The sequence below is a fragment of the Dendrobates tinctorius genome, unplaced genomic scaffold, assembly GCF_039654945.1.
Source record: "Dendrobates tinctorius isolate UK_male_01 unplaced genomic scaffold, ASM3965494v1 ptg000035l, whole genome shotgun sequence".
Lineage (NCBI taxonomy): Eukaryota > Metazoa > Chordata > Amphibia > Anura > Dendrobatidae > Dendrobates > Dendrobates tinctorius.
In genome coordinates this window covers 58,846,438-58,859,033 of record NW_027361703.1, presented here as the reverse complement: position 1 = coordinate 58,859,033, position 12,596 = coordinate 58,846,438, and the positions used below count along the sequence as shown (strand labels likewise).

At 47.1% G+C, this 12,596-nt stretch overlaps 1 protein-coding gene across 3 annotated transcripts in view; it reads left to right on the top strand.

Moving 5' to 3' along the window:
- The first annotated feature begins 1,348 nt into the window (after window positions 1-1,348).
- The window catches only part of GTSE1 (G2 and S-phase expressed 1), a 64,534-nt gene continuing 53,286 nt past the window's right edge, over window positions 1,349-12,596 (top strand). The window contains exon 1 of one of the 3 annotated variants that reach the window (XM_073573511.1): window positions 1,349-1,449. Coding sequence is in view for 2 of the 3 variants with exons in the window: in XM_073573512.1 (XP_073429613.1) it covers window positions 1,492-1,522 (31 nt within the window). In the remaining variant the exon portion in view is untranslated. Of the gene's footprint in view, window positions 1,523-12,596 lie in introns of all 3 variants that reach the window. The other 2 variants (XM_073573512.1, XM_073573510.1) reach the window with 2 other exon arrangements.

Below are 12,596 nucleotides of genomic sequence, written 5' to 3'. Positions count from 1 at the left end.
GCAGAGCATTCTGCAGCACGTGCCCTACAATGGAGGAGATGGTAAACCGCAGCGGAATCTGTAGAAAGAATTGACATGTCAATTCTGCGGATTAGAAACCGCAGCAAAACCGCGCAGTAAATTCCGCAGCATGTGCACAGCGGTTTCCATTTTACATAGAGTAAAATGGTACTGTGCAACGCAGCAGATTCTGATGCGGACCCGCAGCAAAATCCGCAACGTGTGTACATAGCCTTAGGCCCTGTGCACACGGTGCAGATTCTGTGCAGTTATGCAGCAGATTTGGCCCAGCAGAACTGCACGTGATGTACAGTACCATTTAAGGCTATGTAAAACAAAAAACGCTGTGCACATGCTGCAGATTTTTCCGCGCAGATTTGGTGCGGAATTAAAAGAAGCAGCATGTCGCTTCTTTTGTGCGGTTTTGCTGCAGTTTTCCACCTGCTCCATTATAGAAATCTGCAGGCGAAAATTGCAGGGGAAATCCGCACAAAAACCGCACTAAAACTGCAGGTAAAACGCAGGTCATTTTACCTGCAGATTTAGCAAAATATACGCGGAAAATTTTGCAGCAGAATCCGCACCGTGTGCACATGGCCTTAGGGTATGTGCACATGGAGTTTTTTGGTGGTGCGGATTTTGTAGCTAAATCCACAGGACAAAGTCCTGCGGTTTTGCCTGCGGTTTCACACCTCATAATGGACGAGGTGTGAAACCGCAGCGTTTCTGCACAAAAGAATTGACATGCTGCGGTTTTACCTGCGGATAGCTCTGCGGTTTTTCATCTTCACAATGGAGATGGCAAACCGCAGCGGAATCCACAGAAAGAATTGACATGTCAATTCTTTCTGCGGTTTAGAAACCGCGCGGAAAAATCTGCACCGTCTACACTGCGGTTTTTAACATCCATAGGATATTAGGCTATGTGCACACGCTGCAGATTCACCTGCTTTTTTTTTCCGCGCGGAACCGCAGGTAAAAGCGCAGGTAAAGAGACCTGCAGTTTTACTGCGGTTTGGTCTGCGGTTTTGCCCTGTGGTTTCACACCTCTACTATGTTAAAGGTGTGAAACCGCTGCGGAATCCGCCCAAACAATTGACATGCTGCGGTTTGTAAACCGCAGCAAAACCGCGCAAAAAACGCCGCAGAAAAATAGGTGCAGTTTCTGGGAAGGGATTCAGGTTTTTGAGAAGAAATTTTCTGCAATGTGTGCACTTAGCCTTATAGTACTGTACACCGCAGCAGAATCAGCAGCGTGTGCACACGCCATTAGATCGCTCTTTATTGACTGTAAACTACACTTCCCAGCAGCCATTGCAGTACGTGTACCCCGTGACCACGCGGGAGTCTTTAAACCAACCAATGATGAGTCGCTATTTTTTGTCAAGTGGGTTCTTCCGAAGTCAGAGCTCAGAGGGACGTTTGAATACTGTAGCCGTTTGCGCCGGGGTGAGAGCCGGCTGTGGTGCTCGGGGCTGAACCTTTCCCCCCATGCTGCTGCCGCCCCCGGATGAGCGCTCAGGTGCGTCGGCGGTGGAGTCCCCGGGCCCGGTGTCCGCCCGGTGCGTCGGCGGTGGAGTCCCCGGGCCCGGTGTCCGTCCGGTGCGTCGGCGGTGGAGTCCCCGGGCCCGGTGTCCGTCCGGTGCGTCGGCGGTGGAGTCCCCGGGCCCGGTGTCCGTCCGGTGCGTCGGCGGTGGAGTCCCCGGGCCCGGTGTCCGTCCGATTCTGGGCTGTACCAGGCTTCCTTGGTGCCCGGACATGGCGCGCTGGTGTAGCTGAGTGTCTTGGTCCTCCCCGCGGGCTGCCATACAGCCAGTGCTGTGGGTGATGCGCTTCCTACACCCGTGTACCAGTGTCACCCACGGACCGTGGTGCGGGACGGGGCACCTATACCTCGGGCCGCCATGTGGCTTTCCCTGTCCGTCTGTTCTCTGAGGGCAGGTAACTGGACGCGATCACTCATCCTAGAGCTGCATGTTGGGTGGTCTTCCCACCGCCGTGTACCCTGATACAGCAGCCCATTCGGGTGGGAGTTGTGGACTGAATGCTGCCTAATGCTTGACCCCCATGATCAGCCGTGTGACAGGCCGTCTTCCTCTTTGGCTTGCGCTGTCATTTTAGGCTGTGTGCACACGCTGCGGAAAAGGTGCGGATTCATCCGCGCGGATTTTGTAAAATCTGCAGGTGAAACCGCAGGTCAAAAGACCTGCGGTTTTACCTGCGGATTGCTCTGCGGTTTTGCCCTGCGGTTTTTCATCTCCTCAATGGAGGAGATGGCAAACCGCAGGAGAATCCGCAGAAAGAATTGACATCCGCAGATAATCCGTGCGGAAAATTCCGCACCGTCTGCACTGCGGTTTTTGATTCCCATAGGGAATCATTGTACTGTACACCGCAGCAGAAACTGCTGCCGGTCCGCAGCGGCCAAAACCGCTGCGGAACCGCAGCAAAATCCGCAGCGTGTGCACACAGCCTTAGGGTCCGTTCCCACTGATGCAGCAGATTTTCCATCTGGCTTTCCCTGGAATATGCTTCCAGGCAGTAGAGCTGTGTATGGGCCCATTAGAGAGCCGCCCACAGGAGAGGAGATCCGCACTGAAATCCTGAGGCTGTGTGCACACGCTGCGGATTGCTCTGTGCAACTTTCCGTGCGGATTTGAGAAAACCGCAGGTCAAAAGACATGCAGTTTATCTGCAGTTTGCCACCTGTCATGGAGCAGGTGCTAAACCGCTGCGGAATCCGCACAAAGAATTGACATGCTGCGGATTTGAAACCGCAGAAAATTCTGCACAGTGTGCACTGCGGATTTCATTTTCTATAGGCCAAAACGGGGGTACTGTACAACGCAGCAGAATCCGCAGCGTGTGCACACACCCAGAGCGTTAATATTGATGCTGCGCCATAGCTGCAACTTTCCACAGTGTGTGTTGCTGTGGCATTTCCCATGCCTGGGGTCCCCTAGTGGAAGTGTCCCACATGATCGTTCAGTAGTCAGTGTTCTGTAACGCAGCTCGCTACCTTCCATGTCTGTTGGTGCAATCAGTAATATCCAGCCCAGCTGCCACTAATATTAGAGTTGTCTGAGCTCTAAGGGTCTGTGCACACGTTGTGGATCCGCTGCAGATTTCCTAGTGATTTACAGTAGAATGTTCTATGGGAAATAAAAACCGCTGTGCACATGCCGCGGAAAAATCAGCGTGGAAACGCAGCGTTTTTTCCCGCAGCATGTCATTTCTTTGTGCGGAATCCGCAGCGTTTATACACCTATTCCATTTTAGGAATCCGCAGGTGTAAAAACACAGGCGAAATCCGCACTAAATCGGCAGGTGAAATGTGCAGATTTTGACCTGCGGGTTCTGCTAAAAATACCAGATTCTGCGTGAAAAATTCCGCACGCGAATCCGCAACGTGTGCACATACCCTAAAGGTGACTCTGGCACTTTTACAAGCACATTGCCCATCCAAACTGCTGATTCCAGGGGGGTGCTATGAGCCAGTCCCCCACAAATCGAAGATTAATAGCCTATCCTAGGTCTTGGCTGTCAATTTTGAAGTACCTGAAAGCCCCTTTAACCCTGTAGGCAGTCTTGGCATATCAAACTGCTGTAGTGCACATTCTCTGAGGTTCTTGTCCATTTGAGCATAAAGGCAGCGCTACTTGTGACCTGGGAGAGAGCGTGATCCATCATTCTGGATTTCATCTCTTTCCTACCCTGGAATCTAATCCTTACCTGAGACTTCTGGCACTAACGTGCTCCCCACTAAATGCTGACGCCTGGAGAGATGGCCATCTGCCAGTGACAGTTTTATTTTCCTGGTGTGGACGCTGGCTTATTATTTATATAGTGCCATTAATTCCATGGTGTTGTACATGAGAAGGGGTTACATACAAAGTTATAGATATCGTTAATAGTAAACAAATTTACAATGACGGACTGGTACAGAGGGGAGAGGACCCTGTCCTTGTGGACTTACATTCTACGAGATATTGGGGAAGAGACAGAAGGTCGGGGGTGCAGCAGCTCTGGTGGTGATGAGGCGGCAGCTCAGGCGGTGGTGAGGCGGCAGAATGGTTATTGCAGTCTGTAAGCTTTCCTGAAAAGATGGGTTTTCAGGCTCCGTTTGAAGGATCCGAGGGTGGTGGATAATCGGACGAGTTGAGGCATGGAATTCCAGAGGATAGGGGATATTCGGGAGAAATCTTGGAGCCGGTTGTGTGAGGAACGAATAAGTGTGGAGGAGAGTAGGAGGTCTTGGGAGGATTGAAGATTGCGTGAGGGAACATATTGGGAGATTAGTTCAGAGATATAGGGAGGGGAAGTCTTGTGGATGGCTTTGTAGGTCAGTGTTAGTAGTTTGAACTGGATTCGTTGGGAGCCAATGGAGGGATTTGCAGAGGCGGGAGACAGGGGAGTAGCGAGGAGAGAGGTGGATTAGTTGGGTAGCAGAATTGAGGACAGACTGGAGTGGTGCAAGAGAGTTAGCAGGGAGGCCACAGAGGAGAGTGTTGCAGTAGTCAAGGCGGGAGATGAGGGCATGTACAAGAGTTTTAGTAGCTTGAGGACTGAGGAAGGGATGGATTCTGGAAATATTTTTGAGTTGGAGGTGGCAAGAGATTGGACATGTGGTTTGAAGGACAGGGCAGAGTCGAGAGTTACGCCGAGGCAGCGGATTTCAGGTGCGGGAAAGAGCGTGATGCAGTTTACCATAATAGATAGATAGATCGAGTAGGGAAGATACGTGAGATGGAGGAAAGATAATGAATTCAGTTTTGTCTACGTTGAGTTTTAGGAAGCGAGAGGTGAAAAAGGAGGATATGGCTGATGGACACTCCGGGATTCTGGACAGCAGAGAGGTGACATCTAGGCCAGAGAGGTACTGTAGATCTGAGTGTCATCTACATACAGATGGTACTGGAAGCTATGGGACTTTGAGATGTCCAAGGCCAAGATTATAGATGGGGGGGGGGGGGGGGAAGTAGGGGTCCCAGGACAGAGCTTTGGGGGACTCCAACAGAGAGGGGTGGGATGAGGAGGTAGTGTGGGAGTGGGAAACGCTGAATGTGCGGTCAGAAAGGTATGAGGAAATCAATCCAGGACAGGGCAAGGTCTTTGATGCCAAGGGAAGAAAGAATCTGTAGCAGTAGCCAGTGGTCAACTGTGTCAAAGGCAGAGTACAGGTCAAGAAGGAGGAGGATGGAGAACTGTCTGTTAACTTTGGTTGTGAGTAAGGCTAGTTTCACACTAGCGTTTTTGAGCGCAGCGACGGCCTGCGCACGGCTGCCGCTAAGCCCCGCCCCCTGCCGCGCCTCCGCCGGTAGCTCCGCCTACCGGCGCATGACTATGCATGCGTCCCCTATCTTTATCACTGGGGGCGCAGGCCGTGCGCAGTATGCGTTTGGTGGCGCATGCGCCTTTTTGACGGTGCGCCGGCGCAACCAAACTGCAGCAGGTTGCGTCTGGCGCAGGTCGGCGCACCGTCAAAAGGACGCATGCGCCGCCAAACGCATACTGCGCACGGCCTGCGCCCCCAGTGATAAAGATAGGGGACGCAGGACGCATGCAGCGTCATGCGCCGGTAGGCGGAGCTACCGGTGGAGGCGGGGCTTAGCGGAGGCCGTGCGCAGGCCGTCGCTGCGCTCAAAAACGCTAGTGTGAAACTAGCCTAAGTCATTAGTAATTTTGGTCAGGGCAGTTTCAGTGGAGTGGTAGGGGCGGAAGCCAGATTGCAGGATGTCAAGGTTGGGAGTTAGATGAGAGGTGGGAGGAAAGTTGAGCATGGACATGCTGTTCAGGGAGTTTGGAAGCAAACGGGAGCAGTGATATGGGGCAATAGCTGGGCATAGCAGTTGGGTCAAGGTTTGATTTTTTTTGAGGATGGGTGTTTTGGTGGTATGTTTGAAGGCAGAGGGGAAGGTACCAGAAGTTAGGGATAGGTTGAAGAGATGGGTTAGGGCTGGAATGATCATGTTAGTGAGGTTGGGGAGCAGGTGTGAAGGGATGGGGTCAAGTGCACAGGTGGTGAGGCGTGATTTGGAAAGGAGATGAGTAAGCTCTCCTTCAGTGATGTTGGAGAGGGAGGTTATTAGGGAAGGGCAGAGGTCTGGTATGTGGACTGGTTGGGGTGGTGGAACTGTAAAGGTTTGCCTTGTTTGGTCGATCTTGTTTTTGAAGTAGGTGGCAAAGTCCTCAGCAGAGATGAGGGGAGTTGGAGGTGGCAGTGGTGGGCGGAGGAGAGAGTTGAATGTGCTGGACACTTGTTTTGGGTTGTGGGATAATGAAGAGACAAAGTTTGTGAAATAGGTCTGTTTAGCAGAGGTGAGGGCTGATTTAACCCCTTAGAGACAGCCAGTTTGCAGCTTAATGACCAAGCCAATCTTTACAATTCTGACCACCGTCACTTTGAGGTTATAACTCTGGAACGCTTTAATGGATCCCGCTGATTCTGAGATTGTTTCTTCGTGACATATTGTACTTCATGTTAGTGGTAAAATTTCTTCGATAAGTCTTGTTTATTTATGAAAAAAACGGAAATATGGCGAAAATTTTGCAATTTTAAATCTTTAAATTTTTATGCCCTTAAATCAGAGAGATGTGTCACACAAATTTCTTAATAAACTACATTTCCTGCATGTCTACTTTACATCAGCACAATTTTGGAAGCAAATTTTTTTTTTTTGTTAGGAAGTTATAAGGGTTAAAAGTTGACCAGCGATTTCTCATTTTTTACAACAAAATTTACAAAACCATTTTTTTAGGGACCACATCATATTTAGTCATTTTGAGGGGTGTACGTGAAGAAAATACCCCAAAATGACACCGTCCGAAAACCTAGACCCCTCAAGGTGCTCAAAACCACATTCAAGAAGTTTATTAACCCTTTACTTGCTTCACTGGAACTAAAGCAATGTGGAAGGAAAAAATTAACATTTAACTTTTTTGCAAAAAATTTACTTCAGAACCAATTTTTTTTTATTTTCACAAGTGTTAAAAGAGAAAATGAACCACAACATTTGTTGTGCAATTTCTCCTGAAAACGCCGATACCCCATATGTGGAGGTAAACCACTTTTTCAGCGCATGGCAGAGCTCGCAAGGGATGGAGCCCGTTTGACTTTTTCAACACAGAATTGGCTGGAATTGAGATCGGATGCCATGTTGCATTTGAAGAGCCCCTGATGTTCCTAAACAGTGGAAACCCCCAACATGTGACCCCATTTTGGAAACTAGACCCCTTAAAGATCTTATCTAGATGTGTGGTGAGCACTTTGAACCTTCAAGTGCTTCACAGAAGTTTATAACGTAGAGCCTTGAAAATTAAAAAAAAATTTTTCCTCAAAAATGATTTTTTTAGCCCGCTATTTTTTATTTTCACAAGGCTAACAGGAGAAATTGGACCACAAAAGTTTTTGTGCAATTTGTCCTGAGTACGCTGATACCCCATATGAGGGGGGAGACCCGTTTTTGGGTGCGTGGGAGAGCTTGGAAGGGAAGGAGTGCCATTTTGGAATGCAGACTTTGATGGAATGGTCTGCGGGCGTCACGTTGAATTTGCAGAGCCCCTGATGTGACTAAACAGTATAAAACCCCCAAAAGTGATCCCATCTTGGAAACTAGACCCCCGAAGGAGCTTATCTAGATATGTGGTGAGCACTTTGAACCCCCAAGTGCTTCACAGAAGTTTATAAACGTAGAGCCGTGAAAATTAAAAATAATTTTTTTTTCCTCAAAAATGATTTTTTAGCCCTCTGTTTTTTATTTTCCTAAGGGCAACAGTAGAAATTGGACCACAAAAGTTGTTGTGCAATTTGTCCTGAGTACACTGATACCCCATATGTGAGGGGGGTCCACTGTTTGGACGCATGGGAGAGCTCGGAAGGGAAGGAGTGCCATTTTGGAATGCAGACTTTGATGGAATGGTCTGCGGGCGTCATGTACGTTTGCAGAGCCCCTGATGTACCTAAACAATGGAAACCCCCCACAAGTGACCCAATTTTGAAAACTAGACCCCCCCCCCAAGGAGCTTATCTAGATGTGTGGTGAGCACTTTGAATCCCCAAGTGCTTCACAGAAGTTTATAACGCAGAGCCGTGAAAAGTTTTTTTTATTTCCACAAAAGTGATTTTTTTTTTTTTTCCCAATTTTTAGACCCCAAAGTTGGTAAATGGTGGAAACCCCTCAATTATTGCTCCAATCCTAACCCCAACACACCCCTAACCCTAATTCTAATCCTAATCTGCCCTAGCCATAATCCTAGCTCTAGCCCTAACCCTAATGGAAAAATGAAGAAAAAAATATTTTCTTTATTTTATTATGTTTGCCTAACTAAGGGGGTGATAAACAGGGGGGGGGTATGTACTATTTTTTTTTTTGATCACTGATAGTTTATCATAGTGATCAAAATGAATGAATGGAATCTGCCAGCCGGAGCCTGCAGATTCCCGGCGGGCGCACTGCGCATGCACCCGCCATTTTCTTCGCATCCAAGATGGCGGCGCCCACCGGAGGATGCCGGCGGGACACAGGACCACCGGGAGGAGACCCTGGAGCACGGAGAGGTACCTGGGGGGGATTGGGGACCCTATTTCTCTCTTCTCTGATGTGCGATCACATCAGAGGAAAGAGAATTTAAATACAAAATCGCGGCTTTTTTATTCATGTTCTCTGGGGTCTCGGCTACCCCCTGCAGCCGAGACCCCGGAGAAAATCCGACACTGGGGGCGCTATTTACTTACTCCACAATGCCTTGAATTAACTGCGCTGTGGTTTAAGTACCCTTAACCCCTTCCTGACATCAGACGTACTATCCCGTCCATGGGACCCGGGCCCCTATGCCCATGGATGGGATAGTACGTCTACCGCAATCAGCGGCGCCCACGTGGTGAGCGCCGATGATCGCAGCTAGGTGTCAGCTGATTATCACAACTGACACCCGGCACAATGTGTCAGGGGCGGTCACGGACTGCCCCCGACGCGTTAACCCCTTGCACACCGCGATCAAACATGATCGTGGTGTACCGGGGGTTAAAGGGAAGCATCGGCAGGGAGGGGGCTCCCTCCGTGCTTCCCTGAGCCCCCCACGGCAGCGCAATGTGCAGCGCTGCTGCGGGGGGCTCCTTTCCTGCAGGCCCCCGAATCCAAGATGGTGACTGGGGCCTGCAGGAAGCTGGCTTCCTCAGTGCCTGCAAAGCGCAGGCATGAGGAAGCCTTCTGCACTGCTTGTGACAGATCGCTGATCTGTCACAGTGATCTGTCACAGGACAGTGATGTCCCACCTGGGACTATTTAATAAAGTTAAAAAAAAAAATAAAATAAAAAAGTGTTAAAATAAATTCAAAAAAATCGCCAAATTAGAAAAAAAAAAAAATATTCCCCCAAATAAATCCATTTTTTGGAAATAAAAAAAAAAACAATAAAAGTACACATATTAGGTATCACCGGGTCTGTAACGACCCGCCTTATAAAACTGTCCCATTAGTTAACCCCTTTAGCGAACCCCTTAAAAAATAAAAATAAAAAACGAAGCAAAAAATGATTTATCATACCGCCAAACAAAAAGTGTAATAACGCGCGATCAAAAAGACGCATATAAATATCCATGGTACCGCTGAAAACGTCATCTTGTCCCGCAAAAAACGAGCTGCCATACAGCATCATCAGCGAAAAAATAAAAAAGTTATAGCTCGCAGAATAAAGCGATGCAAAAATAATTTTTTATATAAAATGGTTTTCATTGCATAAAACCGACAAAACATAAAAAAACGACCTAAATGAGGTATCGCTGTAACTGTACTGACCCGAAGAATAAAACCGCTTTATCAATTTTATCGCACGCGGAACGGTGTAAACGCACCCCCCCCCAAAAGAAATTAATGAAACGCTGGTTTTTGTTCATTCTGCGTCCCAAAAATCGGAATAAAAAGCGATCAAAAAATGTCACGTGCCTGAAAATGGTACCAATAAAAACGTCAACTCGTCCCGCAAAAAATAAGACCTCACATGACACGGTCGGTCAAAATACGGAAAAATTATAGCTCTCAATATGTGGTGATGCAAAAACTATTTTTACAATAAAAAGCGTCTTTTAGCGTGCGACAGCTGCCAAATATAAAAACCGCCATAAATAGTAAATCAAACCCCCCGTTATCAACCCCTTAGTTAGGGAAAAATAATAAAATAAAAAAAGTATGTATTTCCATTTTTCCATTAGGGTTAGGGGTGTGTTTGGATTCGGGTTGGAGTTAGAATTGGGGGTTTCCACTGTTTGGGCACATCAGGGGCTCTCCAAATGCAACATGGCGTCTGATCTCAATTCCAGCCAATTCTGAGTTGAAAAAGTCAAATGGTGCTCCTTCCCTTCCAAGCTCTGCCATGCGCCCAAACAGTGTTTTACCCCCACATGTAGGGTATCGGCCTACTCGGGTCACATTGCAAAAGAATTTTTGGGGTCCAATTTCTCCTGTTACCCTTAGGAAAATTAAAAAATTGGGGGCAAAAATATCATTTTTGTGGCAAAAAAATTATTTTTTTATTTTCACGTCCGAGCGTTATAAACTTCTGTGAAGCACTTGGGGGTTCAAAGTGCTCACCACACATCTAGATAAGTTCCGTGGGGGGGCCTAGTGTCCAAAATGGGGTCACTTGTGGGGAGTTTCAATAGTTTAGGTACATCAGGGGCTCTCCAAACGCACATGACACCCGCAGACCATTCCATCAAAGTCTGCATTCCAAAATGGCACTGCTTCCCTTCCGAGCCCCGACGTGTGTCCATACAGTAGTTTTCTCCCACATATGGGGTGTCAGCGTACTCATGAAAAATTGGACAACAACTTTTGGGGTCCAATTTCTCCTGTTACCCTTGGGAAAATGAAAAAATTGGGGACTAATTGATCATGTTTGTGGAAAAAATACAATTTTTTTATTTTCATGCCCGGGCGTTATAAACTTCTGTGAAGCCCTTGGGGGTTCAAAGTGCTCACCACACATCTATAGAAGTTCCTTAGGGGGTCTAGTTTCCAAAATGGTGTCATTTGTGGGAGGTTTCCACAGTTTTGGTACATCAGGGGTTTTCCAATCGCGACATGGTGTCCGATCTCAATTCCAGCCAAAAATGTCAAATGGCGCTGCTTCCCTTCCGAGCTCTGCCATGCTCCCAAATAGTGTTTTACCCCCACATGTGGGGTATCTGCGTACTCAGGACAAATTGCAAAATAACTTTTAGGGTCCTGTTACCCTTGGAAAAATAAGAATTGAGGGTGAAAAGATCATTTTTGTGGAAAAAATGATTTTTTAATTGTACCGCTGTACGTTATAAACTTCTGTAAAGCCCTTGTGGGTTCAAAGTTCTCACCACATATCTAGATAAGTTCCTTGGGGGGGGGTCTAGTTTCCAAAATGGGGTCACTTGTAGGGGGTTTTCTTTCCACTGTTTAGGTACATCAGGGACTCTCCAAACGTGACATGGCGTCCGATCTGAATTCCAGCCAATTTTGCATTGAAAAAGTCAAACGGCTCTCCTTCCATTCTGAGCTCTGCCATGCGCCGAAACAGTCGTTCCCCCCCACATATCAGGTATCGGCGTACTCAGGACAAATTGCACAATAACTTTTGCAGTCCAATTTCTCCTGTTACCCTTGGTAAAATAAAAAAAAATTGAACCTGAAGTATTTTTTTTGTGAAAAAAAGTTAATGTTCATTTTTTTTTTTTTTTTTTTTTTTTTAAATATTCAAAAAAATTCCTGTGACGCACCTAAAGGGTTAATAAACTTCTTGAATGTGGTTTTGAGCACCTTAAGGGGTGCAGTTTTTAGAATGGTGTCACTTTTGGGTATTTTCTATCATGTAGACCCCTCAAAGTGACCTCAAATGTGATGTGGTCCTAAAAATAAAATGGTGTTGTAAAAATGAGAAATCGCTGGTCAACTTTTAACCCTTATAACTTCCTAACAAAAAAAAATTTTGGTTCCAAAATTGTGCTGATGTAAAGTAAAGATGTGGGAAATGTTAGTTATCAAGTTTTTTGTGTGCCGTATCTCTGTGATTTAAGGGCTTAAAAATTCAAAGTTGGAAAATTGCGAAATTTTCAAAATTTTCGCCAAATTTCCGTTTTTCTCACAAATAAACGCAAGTTATTTGAATGAAATTTTACCACTAACGTGAAGTACAATATGTCATGAGAAAACAATGTCAGAATCACCGGGATCCATGGAAGCGTTCCAGAGTTATGACCTCATAAAGGTACAGTGGTCAGAATTGTAAAAATTGGCCCGGTCATGAACGTGCAAACCACCCTTGGGGGTGAAGGGGTTAATTACTGCCGTTAAAAGGCGTATCGGCGGTTAAGGGGTTAAAGGCAAGTGTAGTTTGTTTGAAAGCAGTGAAGTCATCTGGCAGGCATGTTTTCTTCCAATGCTGCTCCGTGACCCTGGATGCTTGTCGAAGTTTTTTGGTGAGGTTGTTTGCCAGGGTTGCCTATTGGTTTGTCGCATTTTGCCATGCATGAGAGGATCGACTGAGTCTATGGCTGATGTGAGGGTGGCGTTGTAGAAAGTGGTGGCACTGTCCGTGTTGTGGAGCGAAGATATGGAGGACAGAGGT